This window comes from Mustela putorius, unplaced genomic scaffold, assembly GCF_011764305.1.
Source record: "Mustela putorius furo isolate JIRA1106 unplaced genomic scaffold, ASM1176430v1.1 tig00003845_pilon_pilon_pilon, whole genome shotgun sequence".
Lineage (NCBI taxonomy): Eukaryota > Metazoa > Chordata > Mammalia > Carnivora > Mustelidae > Mustela > Mustela putorius.
In genome coordinates this window covers 130,896-152,590 of record NW_025421998.1, presented here as the reverse complement: position 1 = coordinate 152,590, position 21,695 = coordinate 130,896, and the positions used below count along the sequence as shown (strand labels likewise).

Here is a 21,695-nt window from a genome sequence, read left to right as displayed (position 1 = left end):
CATTCTTCAAGCAGGAGCTCTTTGAGGTTCAGAAGCCACAGATTGGCTCTGATCAAGAAGGCAGAATTTCCCTTGGGTGTCTGTGGAAGAGGAGCCACAAGATGGACTGTCCCATCATTCTGTATGACCCAACAGATAGACAGTTGTAACCCACGCAAGTGTAGACCACACAGCTCTTGGAGTAAGTTCTGAAAACCTCTTCAAGGGAGACTTAAGACAGGCTTGTTTGTGATGAATGTTTTATCGTAAAATTAGAGATGAACAATTTCTAATTTTAATGTTAAGAATTTCTCTATTTAAAAGTTTGACTGCTTTCGCCCCATGTTACCTGTAAAATGATAAAGACCGCCCATACCCGAATCCAAATACAGGTACACACAACCATGGAGGGAGAAGATAATGCATCTCTTTAGTCTGCATAAAACTCATTGGAAAAGTCAGGTTATAAGAATTGTTACTTATTTCCCATTTTTTAAAAATGGTATGTTTATCCATTATAAATGTACCTTCTGTAAAGAGTAACAAAATTATATAAGAGCATTTTATAGAAAAAGTTCAGACTATCATATACCCCCTCCACTTCCTGTTTCTTAGAGGTAAGTACTTTTACTCCTTTTCACTATTGTTTGATTTCAGCCACGTGTGTGTGCATGACTTGCTTATAATGCTACTTCTTGGTCTCTAAAGCATTATCTATTGACTCCTCTCTCCAGAAGGTGCAGACTTAATGTTCCTTCAGACGCCCCTCTCTCAGTTTGCCCTCCCTCCCCTTCCTGCCCTTCCTCTGCTATAGTTCCACCATAGCCATCCAGTCAATCTGTGGTGATAATATAATAATATCAATACTATTGGCGCCCCCACCATGAAGTTTACCTTTAGTTTTATACCAACTTTCTGTTCTCCTTTGAGGAAATAATCACAGGGTCTTTTTTGTTTGCTTGTTGGTTCATTTGCTCTTAGTGTTTTAGGGACTTATCACTAATTTAGTCCCATACTCTGTAATAAGTGTCTCCTCGTTTGTTTGGAAAACATTAAACATTTGGTCAGCTTCATCTTCCTGAAGAATTTCCTTGTTTCAATTTCTGGAGTGTTCTGTCTGAACTGGGTTCTCTCTGGTGATGCCTGCTGCCATAGCTATTCCCACAGGCTCTCCTATTAAGTCTATCCCAGGCATTGCCTTCACCATTCCCTTGTGTCAATCCATTCTTTTTCAGACAAAAATCGTATTCATTTGGTTTAATTCCACGTACTAAAACCCATCTTCATCCATAAATTAAAGCACATCCTTTTGTAGCTCCCTAAGAAAAATGCATAAGAGGAATATATTTGTGACCTTGTACATAGGAAAATGTCTTTATCTAAATACATAATACAAAATTAGAGTATAATTTTTCCCTTAGAATTTTGAAGATGTTGCTCCATCCATTTCTACTTCCTAATGTTGTCACTGAGAAACTATTGTTTTGATTCTTTTTAAAAATTAATCTTAGGTTTAATAAAATTAAGATCATCATGAAAACTCCATGCTAATTTTAAGAATAATTTTCCAACAGAAATATTCCACAAACAATACCTTTACATCATGTTTGAATTTTATAGTAAGATCATAGAGTCTTTTTTTTGAATTAGTATTTGAGGATTTTGTCAGTTTTACCAAAGGCCTTTTTAAGTCTTGAATATAATTATTTAAATAGTATTCTTGGGGTGACTGGGTGGCCTAGTCGGTTCCAGCTCAGGTCATGATCTCTGGGTCATGAGATCCAGCCCCTCATCAGGCTGCATGCTCGGTGCTGAGTCTATTTAGAGTTTCTCCTTCTCCATCTGTCACTCCCTCCCCAACCTCTGCACTTACACTTTCTTTCTCTTTCAAGTAAATAAATAAACCTTAAATAAATATAAATAAAATAAATAGTATTCTCATTCTGAGTATCTGCTGTGTCATTATCCTTGTTGGTTCTTTTTTCATTTGTTAGCTGGTCTTTAATTGGGCATAACCATTAATTGTCAGTGGTTTTGTGTAATACTGTACTGGCACTTCAACATTACTTTGGTCTACTACTAGAAGTTCTGTATCTTATATCAAAATTTTAATTTCAATTTTCAGGCAATTTGTATTTGTGTAGAGATTAAAGTATTAAAAATTATTGGGAAATTATAGATATTAGTCTTTTTTTTTAGGTTTTTATTTTAGTTCCAATATAGTAAACATATGTTAGTTTCAGGTGAATGGAAAAGGAAGAGATGGTATATATACAATGGAATATTACTCAGCCATAAAAAGCAATGAAATCTTGCCATTTGCTACAGTGTGGATGGAGCTCCAGAGTATAATGTTGAGTGAAATAAGTCAGTCAGAGAAAGACAAATAACATAAGATTTCACTTATATGTGGAATTTAAGAAATAAAACAAATGAGCAAAAGAATGACAAAAGAGAAAGAGAGATAAAAAGAGAAAGATAAAAAAGAGAGAAAGAGAGATAAAAAAAAAAAAACCAAAACTCTTAATTGTAGAGAACAAACTGATGGTTACCAGAGAGGAGATGGGGTGGGGGATGGGGCAAACAGGTGATGGGGATTAAGGAGCACGCGCCTGTCCATGAGCGCAGGGTGATACATGGAAGTGCTGAATCACTATATTGTTTTGATTCTCAATATTTTAAAGAAAACTCTTCTTTCTTTATCTCTCTTTCTGTCTCTGCCCTCAGCAATACTACTTTCTCTTTGTCTCTGGAAGTTTGTAGAATCTCTTTTTTACCTTGTGTTTCTGAAATTTTACAGTGATTTACTGTTGTCTGAGTCTATTCCATGTATTGCACTGAGGCTCTTTTAATCAAAATCTATGTCGTCTAGAGGGGGAATATTTTTTAATCTCACTGGGGGTTTCTCTTCTGTTTTCTAAGTCTTCTAGTTGTTTACTTTGCTTTTTCCTTTTCTTGGTCATCTTTCTCTGCTTTCCAGCTCTTTCAACAGATACTTTTTTTTTTTTTTAATTTCCAAGAGCTCTTTTTGTTGACTATTTGTTTTTTAATTGCATCCTCTTATTATGTCATGAATATAACACTTCCATTATATCTCTGGAAGTATTAATAATCATGACCATTTTTGAAGGTCTTTTTCTATCTAGAAAGTCTTTGTTTCTTCCACTTCTTATTCTTCTCCTTTTTTTTTTTTAATCTATTCAGCTTTTCCCTTTATTATTTGAGACTCTTCCTAAATGTCTGGTGATCTTGGTCTACTCATATTTAAGAATGGGACAAGAAAAAAGCTGACAAGAAAATTTTACAGGTAGATAGAACTCATTGACTGTAGATATTGTTCTGGAATTTTTTGGTTCATTTTTCCTGTTGAGAAGCCCTTGATATGAAATTCTGTTGGCATTTTTCTTGGGCTGGTTAAATTTCTAGCTCTTCTGGTCTTCTGTCTGGTGGGTATAATGGGAGGTGGATAGTAAAGAAGTTAGGGGTTAGAGGGGAGGTGACCAGGGCTCTCAGTTTGTTATGTAAATTCTCCCTTAAGTCTGCTATTTTCCTAATATGTCTCTGCATTCCCCAGTCCAGAGGCCCTTTGTTTCAGCCTCTGTGGAAATAATGTCAAGTCTTGTGCTGCAATGAAGAGATATTGCTTGGTTTTCGGATACATGAAAAGATTTTAAGGTCCAGTTGCTTTTTTATAGACTTCCAGCCAATTCCCTGTCTTTAGCACCAGACAGGTTCCATTTCCCTTGGTCCCTGTGTTTCTAATTCTTGATCCTTTGGGAGATCTGAGTAATACACTGGGTTGTGTTTTTGGCATTTCCTACATCACCATCATCACCATAGGATACAGAATTTTGGGGGCATCCACTAAATGACTTCTTTTGTCTGCTTCTCAGTTTCAGAATGTTGTTGCTCTTATCTTTCTTCTCATTCTTTTTATGCTCATGGATTTATGCCTTTTTAAATTTACTTTATGAAATTCCCTTTATTGTTTACTTTGGATTCTGGAAGTAACAGAGGTAATTGCCTCAATACAACATCTTTAACCAACAGTCACTGTCTCATTTTTTCTGTCGGGGAGCCCTGATATCAAATTCTATGGGTACTTTTTTTTTTTTTTCTTGAACTGGTCAGATTAACCAGGAAAGACTCTTCTGGTCTTCTTTCTGGTGAATATAAGTCTGGCTACCAGCACAATGAGAGATGAGTATTGTCCTTGAGGTCCCTGTTCCCTTAGATTTATTCCAGCTTGATTTTTTTTTTTTTTAGGTCAATGAATACATGGTGTAAAATTTTTTCAGTTATGACTCATTATTAACCCATAGAAGTGACACCTAGGTGATAGAGTAAGATTGAATTTCTAATATTTTAAAAGTGTGAATTTGTAGCTTAGAGCTACAAAATTCTAATTTAGTGTAGATGTCTAGAAGAGAAGCTACAGAACAAAAACGACCCTGAGGTCACTACCCCTTTTCTCTAATGACTCTTACTGTACTATTGTGTGGTATCACGCTAGCTCAGTTATGTTTAAAACATTTGCTGTTAAAATTACTTTGGTATTATCTGCATTTCTGATTGAAAATAAAAGACTTTTTAAAACTTTATATTGTACTTATTGATACAATTGATAGAAGCTAATTGAAATGGTATCTTTCTCTTTTTTTTTAGCAAATTCAGCTGGAATCTTCATAATTTTTCATTTTCTATTTTCTTCCCAATTTTTAGCCCCAGGACACTTCATTATTCACAATGCAGACAGACCAGAGCATGATCTGTAACTTGGTAAGTTGACATTGGTGTGTATTTTGAGGGCATTGTCAGTTACTACTGAATAGGATTGATCATTCTAGATTATCTAGAACTTGAATATCCAGAATGTGGTTTCTGCAGCCCTTTCTTTTTAGGAAGGAGGAAGGAAAGCTTCTGAGAAATCTCACTGTGACTTTGATTTTGGTTGCTTCTATTTATAAAGGCACAGTTATCCCAGCAGAAAGCAGAAGTCTCCTAGTTCTGGGCTTCATTGGAGCCCGGTAAATCCATGGATGTTTCCGCCTGAGTGTAACTTATTCCACAGGATTGGAAATGAAATTGCCTCAAGAATTCATGCTTCGGGGGGCACCTGGGTGGCTTAGTGGGTTAAGCCGCTGCCTTCGGCTCAGGTCATGATCTCAGGGTCCTGGGATCAAGCTCCGAATCAGGCTCTCTGCTCAGCAGGGAGCCTGCTTCCTCCTCTCTCTCTGCTGCCTCTCTGCCTGCTTATGATCTCTGTCTGTCAAATAAATAAATAAAATCTTAAAAAAAAAAAAAAAGAATTCATGCTTTGGGATAGATGCTTGCTTCCTGAGCCTGAAGCTACCTCATTTCTCATCTCCTCCCTCCACTGTGTTAGTTGTAGAAAGAAGTCACATGTACTAGAGATGTGATTCCCCTGTTGCTGCCAAAGGACACGAGGACAAAGCTTAGCTAGGGCGTGAGTAGGAGCGGACAGAATTATACTTGGTATCACAGGAGATTCCAACAAGATTGTTGTTGCCCTTGTCATGGGAAACCTTTTCTCCAGCAGCTTGCTGAGAAAGTTGAAGGAAGAGGCCTTGAGTGATGTCACTTGTGAGCTTTATGGCCGTAGGCTACACAGGACAGGGTGTTCATGAGCGTTATTTGTAGCTCACTCGCTTTCCTGTGGGAATGCGATATAATTATCCCAGCTCCTGGCTTTCACATTAGAAGCTTAGAATCAGATTTAAGTAGAATAAATTTTTCTTTTTAGACGATTTCACTTCTAAGTAAGGAATTCAGTTCTGGGCACTTTGTCTTAAAGCTTACTTCGATAATTTCTCAAAGGCCAGTACATCTGTAATACCTTGTCTATCGATACTTTTTGCCTTTTGGGTAACCAGGTGAGAGGTGGAGTCTATGTGACCTGCAAGTAAAGATTTAAATGTTTAGAATACAAATTATGTTGTTGTTGATAATGTAGCCGGAGAGACTTACGTGTCATGTTAATTGCTGAATTTCAGCTTGGGTGAATTTCAGCAAGGGGTTATACCAACACTGGAGGATGAGATTTTTAATTATCAGTTGTGAAGCGGTCAAGAGAAAATTGGAGAAATACTGGTATTAAAAAACAGGCAGTGGATCATATTTAAACTCCCACCTATTACTCTCATGCAAAAATCCAGGCATAGAATCCAGTGGTTTTTGAGTTTCTTAAAACATCTTCCTATTCCCCTCAGCTTGCTGTGGGAGCTTCCATTGCCTGCTCTTCCCTTCTGTAGATATGTGTTCTTTATTTTGTACCTTCTTTCCTTTGGGGAACTTAGCTTTGTCATGCCCAGCATTGCAGATGCTGCTAACATTGGCTAAGCCATGTGAGGAACTAGGAAATCATAGTGAAACCATGTCTCACCGAGTTGCAATGGCCTGCTTCCCATCTTATGACAGAGGATACTGAAAAATGTGCAGGGAGGCTGTGCTCCTCATTTTGTTCTAAAGGAAGAATTCCATTTCTGTGTCTCAGAGTTAAGCCATTGTGACATCCCACTGCCACCAGTAAATTTAGAGTATATTTCTCCTTTGAATGTGTGACAGTCGCCACCCCAGCAAACAATAGAAAGTGATCACAAGCGCTCCTGAACAGGGATGGCCAGCTGTCAACCCATCTGCAAGGTCGTTCAGGGAGGAAACTTGTAGAAAAAAATATGGTACATGTAGGGTATAATTCTGATAGGACTACTTTACATTTTTCCCTGAAATGTAGTTCACAATTTACCTTTGCTTTTCTTTTATCTTGAGAAAATATTTACAATTTTACACTTCCTTAGAAGGAATCAAAGAGTGACTTCCATTTCTAAGTTGGAGTAGTTGATTTTACGTACAATCATGTTATCGTGTTTATTCTTACTCATCACTGAGTTATATTTGCCCCCCTAAAATTAAAGTTGTAAAACTGCATAGGCATATGGTACTATCTCATGTGATGCGATAGTATAGGGGAAATGTGACTTGTGATGACATACCGATCCTACGTTTTCTTCAAACTGTGCTTCTGTTACATTTGATTTCAGCAAGCAAATGCAATTCAGCTCCTATGCAAAATCACTTACTTATTCTTGCCTTATATGAAACTTCAAAATTTCTCTGGACTTCCAAGAAACCCAGGCTTTGATACAATTTTTTTTTTCATTTTACGTTATCTTTGTATTTTCTTATGTACAACGATATATTTATTTGATTCCTATTTTGAAACTTCCCTTGGCTCCTTATCTGGCTTTAAACATTCTCCTTAGATACTCAGCCCACAGGGGGACAACCCTCTGTATGTGGATTTCTTGGTGCTTTATCAGATTGCCCTTCCTATCCTTGTTGTGTAGGTCATTTGATACCATCCTCTCATAGCAAATCACCTTGACTTCCAAATTGTAAGGTCATATCCTAAGAGCTTATGGTATCTCTTTGCTGCTCTGTAACCATGTTCCATTACGAAGATAATTCTTTCTGAGCAATAAAAGTGAAATCTTTTCCCATAAAAACTCCTTAAAGTACATTAGAGTGAATTTTATCTCATTCTTTCTTAAAAATTGTGTCAGGTTACCCTGTAAATGTTATAAAAGCCCATAAAAGTATCAAATCTCTACACACTTATTTACCAAAGTGTCCTTTCTTTTTTTTATTATGCTCTTTAAAGGGAAGGGTGGTGTGGAATCAAGGCCCGAGTCACAGTGGAGGGTTTGGTGGGGGGCACAAGAGAAACATTTTGTGTATTTATCCAACACTAAGCTAGTCATTACTCACTTACTGTAATCTCAGTCGAACCACCACACTGCTTCTGTATGGAACTTGCCATGCTCACCAAGCTCTGTGGGCAGGTATGAGAGGGAAAGAGCTAGAGGAGGACCTTCATTGCTTCGGGTGAGTAAGAATCTGACAGAAGTGAACCAGTTTCTCCAATCCCAGTATTAAAGAATTCTTCCTTCTCTAGAAAAACACTTTTCAACTTTCTTACAGTTTGAATGTCCTGATGGGAAAGAACCTTAGTGTGCCTTCTAGTGGCCATCCATTTGGTAAAGTAGTGCTGCTAAATAAACACGCTCACGTTAGTCAAAATTGAAAAAGAGGAAGCATTGTCAGTAACTGTGGTGACTGCATTCGCTGTGGTGGTTTTAATGGCCCGTTGTGACTTAATAGTGCTAATTTTAAAACTAACAAAGTCCGCAGCTTAAGAGAGTCCAGAGGCTTGATTCAGCATATATTTGGAGGATGTCTATGAGTTAAGGTCACATGGAAAGACGTCAGTCTTGTCCACAGAGTTAGGAGTGTCTAATTGGTAATAGCAAGGATATCGCCCTTTAGTTCTTTACGTAATTAGTTTATTATAGGAAAAGAAATGGATAGCTAAGAATTTGTTGGGAGCAGGAGAGAAACAGAACAAGAAACTAAACAGGAAAGTTATCTGTGATTGTGGTGGCTACCAAATAGCTGGGTCTGCCTCCCAGCCGGAGCAGTGACAACAATGGCTCCTCAATGACCTATTCATGCAGATAAATGTGTTTTGATCTGAATATTGGGATAAGCCCTCAATTTTGGGTGTAGCGCATGTCAACAGAGCTGGGAGATCCCAGAACCATGTGCCTCTGAGCTCTTCCTGCTTCCTTTCAACTAGCAAAGGTGGGGAGCTCCTTGGGTCGCCTCTCTCTGTCAGATAGCAGAGAGTAACACTCTAGGACCCCTTGTAGATGTCTTCGAGTTGCAAGTAAGTACAATGAGTAATCAAATGGTAAGTCTTTGTCAGACTTGAAGGGAAACAACAGCGGTTGGTGATGCTACAGGGAAGCTTAGTAAGAGTCCATTTGTAGACTTTTCAGTGAAGCGCTCATCATTATGCCAGGCGTGGGGCTTTTTTTCAGCACAGGTTTAATGAAGCTAGTTGCCTATAGGATGACGAAGAAAGTCTTAATTGCCCAGTATTTTGTGATGTTACCTGTTCACATGTTGAATCTTTCTTCTCTAACGTTCAAAACAATGAAAGGCTGAATCTGAACAGGCTCCACCCACAGAGCCGAAAGCAGAGGAGCCCCCTGTTGTTGCTGCACCTGCTGTTGGGCTGGACTCTGGACTGGACACCCAGGCTGAGGAGCCAGTGGAGGGGGCAGTGGTGAGCACCGCCCCCCTCCCACCCTCCACCTGCCTCCCCTGCCACAGCCCTGCACATCTCATGATCACATTTCTCCCTCCTCATCCATGCTTCACTTGTGCTAAATCACCTCCTTGTCTGCCATGGCTCCCCAGGTTCAAATAGGCTTTGTGCCTTTGACAGTGAAACTTCATTCTCTTTTATGTTTTTAAGAGGAAGATATCCAGAGATCTGATCTTAAGAATTAGAGAGAAATGTCACATAGCCATGGCTTGGTTCTCAAAAAAGGATGCTTCCATTCTTTTCTGAGATGCTCCCTTCATGGTAGGTAGGTTGTAGAACTCACAAATAACCAGCCTTGTTATAGTTGTGCGCTACCTCTGATGGCTAGAGATGCACCTCCAGAGAGGGACCAAGCTGCAGGTGATAAACAGAAAGATCATAACTTTGTGGGTTGTGTTTACATATTTATTTCTCATAATATTAGTTGGTAGGTTGGTTAAGCTCTGACAAGGGATTGAAATCCCATACTAAAATCATTGAATCTATAAAGATTCCTGTGTTGTACAACCATTTCCTCAAAATCATGTCTGATGTTGGCTCTTACATTAAGAGGGACCTTGAGGATGTAGAGGGTGGGGGCCCTTTGTCTGCTTGGAAACCTGCTCTTATCCCATTCCATACAGCCATATACTTCAAGCTGCATCACAAACTAGGATAAGCTCTATGTGGAACATGCATGTTGAATTGGATAGTGTAACATTCATGAAAGTGTAGGATAATACTAAGGAAACTTTAATTCAAAATACTCATGGAGAGGGGCACCTGGGTGGCTCAGTCAGTTGGGTGTGTGACTCTTGATCTCAGCTTATGTCTTGATCTCAGCGTTGTGAGTTCAAGCCCCACACTGGGCTCCATGCTGTGCATGGAACCTACTTAAAAAACAAACAAACAAACAAACAAACAAAAACAGCTCGTGGAGAATGAAAAATAGTTTGTTGATGAAATACAGTTAAAGTGTCTCCCAAGAATCTCAATCAGGTTACCATTTCCTATAGCCTTTATAGAAGCTGTACAAAGACAAGAAACAGTATCCCTCTCCCCCAAAATAACATTGACTAGATTAGGTAACAAGAGAAATTGAAGTTATAGTTCTTGCTATTATTCGTTGTTATTTTACCAGGAAGAGGGTCATCTGTCAAATCTAGAGTTTATTAATAGAGTAGAAAAATAAATATAGGGCAAGATAGTGATGGGAAATACAGATTAAGAATAACTCAAAAAAAAAAAAAAAGATCATGTTTTCCATTTAGAGATGCAGAGCTGGACCAAGTCCTGTAGGGAAAATAAGAAGTGTGTTCTGCTAGGTTAAGTCCCTCTTGGAAGTGCTGCTTGCATGGAGCGTAGATTGGGGAATGCTGAGGCTCTAGGCTCCAGCATCTCCTTTTTCTCCCAGACTCACTAGTGATCTCCTCTATGTAGAGGGGCCCTTTCATGTGGGGTCAGATTGTGATGTGTTCTCCCAACTTAGCTTTAAGAATATTTAAATAACAAAGGAAGGGAAAGGTAGATTTTATTTTACTGCTGTTAAAATTTAGGAAAGAGATGTGATTTTTCAAAAAATGCAGATGATACAAGGGAGTTAGAAAGATATTGATGAGTTCCAGATGTTGATTTAGAAATCGCTTCATTTCCAAAAAGTTCTTACCAGTTTCTATTTTGTATAGTAGCACAGACTTCATCTTCACCAGAGTGGTTTTTTTGTTTTGTTTTGTTTGTTTGTTTGTTTTTTAAGATTTTGTTTATTTGCCACAGAGAGAGAAATCACAAGTAGGCAGAGAGGCAGGCAGAGAGAGGGTGGAGGGTGTGTGTGAAGCAGGCTCCCTACTGAGCTGAGAGCCCGATGCAGGACTCAATCCCAGGACCCTGAGATCATGACCTGAGCCGAAGGCAGAGGCCACCCAGGCACTCCCTTCACCAGTATTTTTAAACCACATTGGTTCCATGGCCCAGACTACTCCGTGTAAGGCTTCATGCCAAAACACCCATGATTTTGAGCAAAGCTCTTTGATGTTGTGCAGTAGCTAGGAGGTGTGAAATAGACAAGCTCACATGTTACACATGGGCTGGAATGTTGGTCTCCCATGATTACCTCTCTGAGGTCCTTGGCCTCGTACCTTGCACACCTATCCTTATTTTAACAGACTTCTATAAGTAGGTTTTGTTTTTTCAGACCCCAAATTTACTGGTTTTCCAGTGAACAATATAAATAGCTACTGGAGCACATGGGTGGCTCAGTGGTTTAAGCCTCTGCTTTCAGCTCATATCATGATCCCAGGATCCTGAAATCGAGTCCCACATTGGGCTCTCTGCTCCACGGAGAGCCTGCTTCCTCCTGTCTCTGCCTGCCTCTCTGCCTACTTGTAATCTCTGTCTGTCAAATAAATAAATAAAATCTTTAAATAGTTATTAATCATTATGTATCTACTATACCATACCTACTATAAAGATTTATAATCTTTTTAACCGAGAGTGAACTTAAACATATATTTTTTAAAATGTACAATTATTGGGCACCTGGGTGGCTCAGAGGGTTAAGCCTCTGCCTTCAGCTCGGGTCATGATCTCAGGGTCCTAGGATTGAGCCCTGCATCGGGCTCTCCGCTCATTGGGGAGTCTGCTACCCCCCACCCTCTCTCTGCCTGCCTCTCTGCCTACTCGTGATCTCTGTCTGTCAAATAAATAAGTAAATAATTTTTTAAAAAATGTATGGTTACGGAGGCACCTGGATGGCTCAGTTAAGTGTCTGCCTTGGGTTCAGGTCATGAACCCTGCATCAGCTCCCTGCTCAGCATGGAGTCTGCATCTCCCTTTCGCTCTGCCTGCCACTCCCCTTGCTTATGCACGCTCTCTCTCTCTCTGCTAAATAAATAAATAAATAAATAAATAAAATCTTTAGAACAAAAACAAAACAAAGTGTATAGTACAGCCATCAAGCATCACTAAAACCAGCTTCCCTAGTGTTGGTTAAGGAAATATTTGACAACATCCTTCACTCTGAAAATACTTGTCTCCTAAAGCTTACAAGTGAACTTTAGAGAATCAAATGATTGGATTCCCTATGAAATGTAAGGCAATTTGGAGAGGCTTATGAAGGATTCAGGTATCTGCTGACACCCAAAGGCTATGCAAGAACATCAGGTACAAGCCATCTGTGATCTCTATCTGATAAATAAATTAAAAAAAAAAAACATCCTATAGAATGTGTTTTTTTAAATTTAATTTTTTTTTCAGTGCAACAGAATTTATTGTTTATGCACCACACCCAGTGTTCCATGCAATCCGTGCCCTCCTTAATACCCACCACCTGGCTTCCCCAACCTCCCACCCCCTGCCTCTTCAAAACCCTCAGATTGTTTTTCAGAGTCCATAGTCTCTCATGGTTCAAGATATGACTCCAAAGGCAAAGGAAACAAAAGCGAAAATGAACTCTTGGGACTTCATCAAAATAGAATGCATTTTTTTAAAGATTTTATTTATTTATTTGGCAGAGATCACAAGTAGGCAGAGAGGCAGGCAGAGGGAGAGGAGGAAGAGGCTCCCGGCTGCGCAGAGAGCCCGATGCGGGGCTCTATCTCAGGACCTTGGGATCATGACCTGAGTCGAAGGCAAAGGCTTAATCCACTGGGCCACCCAGGCGCCCCATATAGAATGTATTTTTTTTCTCCAGCATAGATTTATAGCTTCTTTCTTCTGGTCATAATAATCTAAGATAATATTAAGGTTATTTTTTCTAAAGAAAGGTCTCCTTTGCTAGATGAGTGATATTTTGTTGTAAAGACACAAAAAATCCACATTGTGTTCTGAGCATTAATTAATAGGTTGGCTGTGGCTGTCAACAGTTAGGATTGGGTTGATGTGACCTTTTGAAGTCATCCTTTTTGCTGCCAAAATATCACCACACAGTTATTATTTCGAGTCTTGAGAATCCATTTTATATGAGGTAAAATTTGTGGTGGTTTTGTTAAAAAAAGAAAAAAAGAAGAAGAGGCAAATGTAATTTCAAAAACAGGGAATTTTAACAAAGAAACCTGGGGCTTTCAAGCAAAATAACTATTAAATTTTTGTTTTTTTAGTTTTTCCCTATAGTACTAAATTGTACTTGTATATCTATAGGATGCATGAAGAAAGAAATGAGCACGTGCCTCCTATTCAAGCGGACAGAAATCTTCCTGGCAACATGAAGTTCATCTATGAACTGTGGTTTGGCATATATACATATATACTAACCCTAAAATAAATTTTAAAGAGCCAAAACTTGTTTCTTGTCCAGATGTTTCTATCTTATATAAATAATGGCAATCATTTTTAGGAAGATAATTGATTAGTATTTGTCTCAGATATCAGTATCAGAGAATTAGGTTAAGAATCAGATAAAGATTTTAATCCATATTGATTCCATTTTCTTGTAGAGTCATATTCTAATTTTTTCTAAATTTCTGTCAGCTCCTGTATTTTGCTTTAATTATGTGAACTGGACCAATACCTTTTTTTTTTTTCCTGTTGTTTTTAAAGAAATACACTGCAATTCATTTTAGGGTTAGTATCATTTCTAGAACATAAATGGGAAAAAGATCAAGATAAAGATGTTTTTAGAATTGATGGAGATTCCTGGAAGAGGAAACACTGGCCTATTATTTTGGGGACTACTTTTGGTTTTGCTGCATTTTATTTTTTGAAACGTCACCAGACATCAGTTGACTTGTCAAGACCAATCTAAACCACTGGGTATATACGTATATATGCAAACCAGTTCATAGATGAACTGCATGTTGCCGGGAAGATTTCTGTCCGCTTGAATAGAAGGCATGTGTTCATTTCTTTCTTCATGCAGTTGGCAAGTATGATCTGAGTCCTCTCTAGATATTGGGCTTTGTTCTGATCTGGGGGAGACAGTGGTGCAGGCAGTAGACCTAGCTCCTGCCATCCTTGTTCACACAAACTGGTGGTGGGAGAGACAGAGACTGCAAGGCGTTGGGGTTTCCTTGGGGATGGTCACGTGCTTGGGTCTGAGCATTTGACCTTTTCTCCTTGTGTGGAGGAAACATGAGAGCTGGGACTCCCACTGCCTCCAGGTCTGAGTTCCCAGTACGCAGAGAAAGATACAAGATCGCAGGAAGCCACAGGAGCTTGATTTCCTGTCTGCCCTTGGTGATCATAGAATTGTGTCCAAACTCAAAGTGCTCACTCCGAAGCATGCTGTAAATTAAATTAAATATACATACACCCTGGGGATGGATATACCCTTTACCTTCCTCACTAAAAGCAAATCCCCTTCTTGAACAGGTCTGTGTGAGGGTTATGCACTATTATTGTCTATGCTAAGTGTTATAGTTGGAGGTGATAGCAGGTTTCATGTTGTTCTTCCACTGTTGAGGAGCTTTTTGTAGATGATGGGTGCCTAGTGCTTTTTTAAGTCTTATTCTTGGTGTGTGCTTTTTTTTTTTTTTTTTTTTTAAATTGAGGTGAAATTCACATAACATAAAATTAATCCTTTTAATGCGAACAGTTTGGCTTTAGTTCATTCATAATGTTGTACAAATGTTAACTTCTGTCTGGTTCCAGAACATTGTTGTTACCATAAAACTTCTGCCCATTAAGCAGTTACTCCATCCCCTCCCTCAGCCTCTGGTAACTGCTGTTGAGCTTTCTGCCTCTGTGCATGTATCTGCTCCTGGATAGATCGTATGGCTAGAATCATACAATGAGTGACATTTTGTGTATCTGTGGTGTAAACTTTTTGTTACATAGGAAGTCTTGTGTTTTGGCTTGACATTTTTAACGGGCTTTGGTTGTAATTAACTGAAATTTAAGAAAAAAAAAACATTCTCCTATTCTCCCTTAGTATATGTTGGCTCAGTTCACAAGCCCATGCAGAAACCTTTCCTGGCCATCAGCGCAATTGGAAAGCCTGTGTAAGACCAGACCCATTGAAATGTGAAAAAGACAACCTCGTTTAGACAATACTGTCCACCTTCACTTCCCCTGCAAACATCAGTTCCTGTCCCTCCCCGTATATCAGACTTAGGTGTGACAGAGCCTTAGAGATGTCTTCTACCGGCTCAGCCCTCTCACTCCATGGGTGACAGTGTTGAGATTTATCTAGCCCTGGATACTGTTGAGCTGAACATCCAGACCAGCATGTGTTCCCGTTCTGCAACTGCTTCTTGCCCTTTCTCGCCTGCTGGAACCCAAGCCTGGGTCCACTCTGAGGAACGCAGCCTGAGCAGTGGCAACAAATGCTTCACAGATCATTCAGAGATGCCATGGCCAGGGGCAAGGTCAACTGTTAATTGTGCCGTGAAGACATTTTCCTTAATGAGGCTGTCCTTTGTGACTGGCTGCTTTGGACACTAGATCTGGCTCATGGTGCCATCTCTGAGAGTGCACAACACACCACATTCACCTTTGCTTCGGAAGAGATTCCATCTTTCCTAGCCACTTCTCTTATGGACTTTGCAAACAAACCTCTAATTAAACCTTCCATGTTCTTCCATGTATCATTATTGGATATTTGGCTATGACCTGAAAGGCCAGATTCACCAAAAATTCATTAACTTGGAGATCTGAAGTTTTGCAGAAAGTGTGGCGCTCATTCAGACAGGTGTTGCCATGGCAACAGTGCTGTCTGCAGTGGAGCTGCACTGGGACCTGGCTTCTGAAGGTTGATGATGGCACCGCAGGCAATACTCAGGGACTAGATTAAAAAGAAGATGATTGAGGCGAAGGTCAAGGGGAAGAAAACCACTAACTTCCTTTATTAGGAAGGGATACCCGTGGATATATCAAATGAAGTTTGTAATACCAGGCGCCACCTTAAACAGGAGCACCATTGGAGGCCCAGTGTTCTTGGAAGGGCTCACCTCAGTCATCCTGCTGAAGCAAAATGAGGACCTGAGTTGTTCTAAGTAGAGTCAGCATGATGAGGAAAACTGGTCACCAGCCCGTGGCTCGGGGCTGGTGGGTTGGGGGTTTTAATAATGCTCCCTGCCTCTTAGGCTTGTCTTTAAAATGCACCAGGGGAACAATCCTGTATTTCCATAGAAATGCTTGGATCTTCAGACTGGTCAAGGGCTCAGGTTGGATCCAGATTAAAGGATGGACAGGAAAAGGCAAGAGTGACCTATGACCAGGATTTCCTCTGTGTTATTTATCTCTCTTTGTGGCTTCCCAGAGGGGCTCAGGGGTCACTCCAGCTTTCTTGCTGATGAGTGCAAGAATCAGAACTAAAACTCAGATCCCTAGTTGTCTCTGTAGTGGTACTCCATTCTGTCCTGTTTCCTTCACTGTAAGATGGGTTAGATGAGCCCTGTGTTCCTTCCAGCTTTGGGATCCTACCCATTTCTAACCTGTGAACACAATTATGAATGTCCAAGTGCTGACTTTCTAACTCTGCAGTGCAGTGGATAAAGCCAGGAGATGGTTGGTCTTCTAACTTTCCCAATCCATACATATCTTTCTAAACAATGAATCTGTGAGCTGAAGGAAAATAGTAATGTTAAGGGAAATTCTCTCCAACCAACCACTTTTCCTTACCTTTCTATTACATAATTAGATCTTAATTAAGAGGGATTTTATGACATATTTCTTTAGTACCCAATAGTGCACATAAATAAGTATTTTATTTATAAACTGCAAATCTCATTTTAAAGAGTAGCATTCCAAGACTATAAGTGAATGTATTCTGGTTTATGAAATTCCACTCACATTCCTTATCAAGCAGCCTTTGCTTGGGGTTGTCTGGAGGAAGCTGTGGGTCCGTGGAGATGCTCCATATCTAAGAATTAGTACAGAACTCTGATTTGAGAGGAGGGTTGTCCTCTTGGATACAGGATGTTCTGATAAAACACGGAATTTAGAGTTAGACTGGATCAGCCCTTGTTTACTGACAGCCTGAGTTACTTGATCTCTAAGTGTTAGCTGACTTGTCTAGAAAATGGGAATGATGTCTAATAGGGATGTTGGGCACATAATTTGTGGTAAATGGGACACACCCGAGATAACGCCTAGGGAGCCCTAGAGTCACAGGAAAGGTTAGCTCTCCTCCCCACCCCCCTCCCCTGCCACGCTGGGCTGCAGAATGTACATACATTGAAACTGTCCAGCAGAAGCCTGCCTCTGCATCAGAATGATGACTCCATGCCTGGGGTCAGTTGGTAAACCTGGAGTTCAGTGAGTTTTCAGCCAAGTGCCTCTTCCAAGAACAAGTGTCCAGAAGATGGTCACTCTGACTCCACTATAAAACATCCTTTAACCAAATTAACACTCTGCAGTCTGTTTCTTACCTCCTTTACTATTATTTGTGTCACTTACCCCAGGAATATTTAAGCGAAAATGAAATGCATCCAAGAACACATAATGGAAAATTAAATGAGAAACCTGAAAACATTAAAAAAAAAATATCACAAAAATTATAGCAGATTCACCATTATTAGGGTTCTTTTTTTTTTTTTAATTTTAAAGCTCCTTATCCTCAAATATACAAAGAAAGTCAAAGTTTCAGTAGTACTGTATTCTAGAAATATATTAGCCAAGCTCAGGAGGATTTTGCACAAACCAGGGCCAGAACAGATCCTTAAAGCACAGCCACTGAGCCTGGCATGGATAAGTATGTGACCATTCCATCCATCCAGCCCCCCATGAGTGTGGGAGCATCAGTCTGAAACACCCAGGTCATCTTGTGCCTGCTGTTTCCCCTGACGGCAGCTCCCCTTTGTCCCATACATTGGGGCATTCAAGACAGTTGCTTGTAGGTAGATTTTTGATGAATCCCTTTCCAGCGGCTGTTCTGAAAGGACATCTAAAATGCCTACATGGAGAGGAAAAGTAACAAATTGTTCCTGTGTCTACTGATCAGGCCTGGAGGGATCTTACCTCATTTTAAATCATGAAACAAACATGTTTTTAAAATGGCAGAGCCTGTAGAATGAGCAACACAAAAGAAGGAAGAAACTGCACTGTAGATGGTGTTCAGATTTTCTTTAGAGAACAACAACAACAAAAGTTACCAGATTTTTTTGTTGTTGTTGGTAAAATTTCTAGATAACCTTCATCACAGGAAACAAAAAAAAAATGAAAGGGGGGTGGTAAGGTAACCACATTGAGATAAAAAGGGAATTGCTTTTGAGGCATATGAAAAGGGAGGTCCATGACCTAAGAAACAACTTTAATGGGAGGAGATGTAATACTAGAATTAAAACTTGCAGGTAAGTAGTAAAGACCGGACATCACAGTGTAGAGAATTGATGTGATAGGAGGTAAACTGAGGGAGCTCTTTCAACACAAAGAGGAAAATAATAAGGAAAGATGGTAGATGGGGGAACCAAAGACTGAGAAAAGGATTCACAGATCATCAGTTTGCCAAGAAGGGACCATAAAGGAGTAGCTGCCCCATCGGTCAGCCCTATGGAGAAGTAGTTTTTTTTATTGCAGGAGTTCCTGCCTGCAGACCATAAAAACCACCTACAAAAGGCAGAATTTATGAGGGACTAACATCTGGATGTATTCTTTTAAAATTTTAAATTCAGAATTGATAAAGTCCTGTAAGCATTTTGTCTGGAGCAGGGTGCTAGCAGAGAGCAATCAGGCGGACCTCAGACTCGCCCTTCCCAGGGTGAACGCTCAAGAGCTGTTGGAACACCTGGTAGACGTTGAACACAAAAAAGTCACACTGTTGCAGTTTTACCCCCAAGACAGTGTAGTTGGTCATATGTGAAAGCGCAGAGAGATGTTATCAAATGTAGAAAGGCTATAGAAACACCAGAGAATTTCCAAAAAACATTTTATGAAGATGTATTCCAATAGACTGAAAAAAGATGACTCAAAGTCAACATGAACAGAAAGAATAAAGCAAATGTAACACGTCAGTTGAAGGTCTCAGGTAGTAAGTATTTGGACGTTCACTGTCTGATTCTTTTTATTTTCTCTGTATTGACTTACCATAATAAAGTGCTGGGCAAAAATTCAGAAACAGTCATTAGTAGAAACATCGTAAATGAATAAAAGTATTAGGGCCTAGTATTTATTTAAATGTACGTCTGACCAATTGCTGTTAATATGGTTACAAACCAAGATCTCCCATCAGAGTATTATTACAACATTTAGAAACTAGAAACCAACTAGTGTTCAATGACAAAAATGTTAAATTGTCAAATAGAAAAAACAAAGTACAGGGCGCCTGGGTGGCTCAGTTGGTTAAGCGACTGCTTTCAGCTCAGGTCATGATCCTAGAGTCCCGGGAGCGAGTTCCGCATCAGGCTCCCAGCTCCACGGGGAGTCTGCTTCTCTCTCTGAACTTCTCCTCACTCATACTCTCCCTCACTGTCTCTCTCTCAAATAAATACATAAAATATTAAAAAACAACAAAGTACAAATTATAAAGTCCATTTATATAATTTTTCTAAGAAACATGATCACTGTATTATAAACAGATAATAAAGTGCCACTAGGCACAGAAAAATGATTGAAAAAATAGGTGAAAATGTTATTTCTTCTATTATCTTTAAACCTATGGTCTCCATTATTTTTTAATCAGAGGACTGCCAATTTCCAGTTAAAATAGGCTAGCCAGTAGATGCATATGGAATATTATACCAGGGTTGTCCTCACCCAGACCAGTTACTGGTAGGCGGCTTCTCAGGCATTGCTCAGGCTCACATTGCCAAGGAAACACCGAGTAAATAAAATGAATCCATAAATTACATAAAGCCCAAAGATCACCAACTCTCATGCAGCCCATCACTACGGCTCCTCTGGAATCTGGGTCCCCTTTGACCTCCCCTCACAGCGCATCTCATGGAGGGCGTGACTCTTTTCTGTCATCCTATTGTGTCTCCCTACTTTGCAGGATACACGGGCCATTGTTGTACTGCATCCATTTTGTCCCACTTACAGAAATTTTGCTAACAGGTGTTTGGGGGGACATGAATACCATGACCACATCCCTTTCTGTCAAAGAGATTGTTGAGGCAGAAGTTGAAGAAAACAGATCCGTGTGTTGTGATAAAGAGGGAGTCATTCACCTTCCCAAAGACATGCTTGTCCCTGTGGTTTCTGAACAGTACAGTTTGAGCAGAGGATAAGATATTGGTGTTTCCTTTAACATTTGGAGGGACATGACAAATTGAACCACATTAAACATCAAAGGCTTGAATTACTTTCAATGGTTTCATTCCTCTGGTTTCCCTGGATTATATTTAAGAAAACAAACAAACCAAAGAGCAGTCATGAATCATTGTAGTTTTTCCTAGAAGGTGTAACCTCTCTGGTATCAAGCAGAGTCCAGAAAATGTTTCCCATTTCTCAGTCTACAAAGAGCTAATAAATTGGACTCCATAAAAATGGTAACAAAAAGAGCAGTAACAGGGGCACTTGGGTGCCTCAGTGGTTTGGGCCTCTGCCTTAGGCTTAGGTCATGATCTGATTCCTTCAGCATCAGGTCCTGGGGTTGAGCCTTGCATCAGGCTCTCTGCTCAGTAGGGAGCCTGCTTTCCCCTCTCTCTCTGCCTGCCTCTCTGCCTACTTCTGATCTCTCTATCTCTGTCAAATAAATATATAAAATCTTAAAAAAAAAAAAAGTGATAACAGTGTCACTGAAACCCTTTTTGTGACCTGTCTTTATCTGGAGATAACACCTAATCCAAGCAAATGGGATCCTATTTTCCATTGCATTTTTATGCTGTTCTGTGTTTGCAGTTGGTAAATATACATTAGAAATATTTCAGTAAGAGTGGAAAATGTACAAAAAAGATTCCAGGCTTATGCTTTACAGGGAGGGTGACCTCTGATTTTCAAAGCTATTCTGGAGGCAAAAAGAGAGGAGGGAATATAGATAGTAGACAGGCCTTCTCTGTTTCTGTAACATTCTTAAGGTCTGTAAAATCAAAGTTTGTACTTGATTAGAGAAATAGGACTTCGTTACTAATGGACTCAGAGAAGAAGGAAAAAATGTTAATTTCTTCCCTTTTCCAAGTAGGTCATTCAAAATGCTTGGTTTTTCCACGCTGTAGTCAAAGTGCCAGTTTCCTTAGCTCCTTGCCTTCACTAGAATTGTTAATTTCAACCTTGGTCATTTTTATTGGCCCTTATCCTTCTGTCCCTTTTTTGTGTATATGAGAGAGGTCAGGTAAATTGCTGCCAGGTGAAAGCTGGGGTATTTGCTCTTTCTGAGTTCAGCAAGCATCACAGTGTGAACAGACAGAGCCCTTGGCCTCCCCCTGTTGGTGGTCAGCATCACAGCAGCCGCAGTGTCCAGCCTAAATCACATCCAGCCAATGATGGCTGTTTGAATTACTTAGGTGATGACATATTGCAATAGTAAAGGAGATACAATCAAATTGATGGCTATTTAGAGTACCAGAGATAAATCGGACTCATCATTAACATTCTATATGTATAGAGAGATTTAAATTATTTTTGGCAACACCATTAATACTTAACAGAAATATATTCTCTTCTGGACATACTCCCATTCAGTTGGGAGTAAAATCCAATCACTAATAGTATGTGCTTGGTACATTTATGTATGGGA

The 21,695-nt window shown here is 39.7% G+C and overlaps 1 protein-coding gene across 2 annotated transcripts in view; it reads left to right on the top strand.

Annotated features, from left to right (window-relative positions):
- The window catches only part of LOC101675761 (amphiphysin), a 254,072-nt gene that overhangs the window by 213,994 nt on the left and 18,383 nt on the right, over positions 1 to 21,695 (top strand). Inside the window, exons 16-17 of one of the 2 annotated variants that reach the window (XM_045089524.1) lie at positions 4,702 to 4,758; positions 9,002 to 9,127. In XM_045089524.1, the coding sequence (XP_044945459.1) occupies positions 4,702 to 4,758; positions 9,002 to 9,127 (183 nt within the window). The remainder of the gene's footprint in view (positions 1 to 4,701; positions 4,759 to 9,001; positions 9,128 to 21,695) is intronic. The other variant, XM_045089525.1, reaches the window with a different exon arrangement.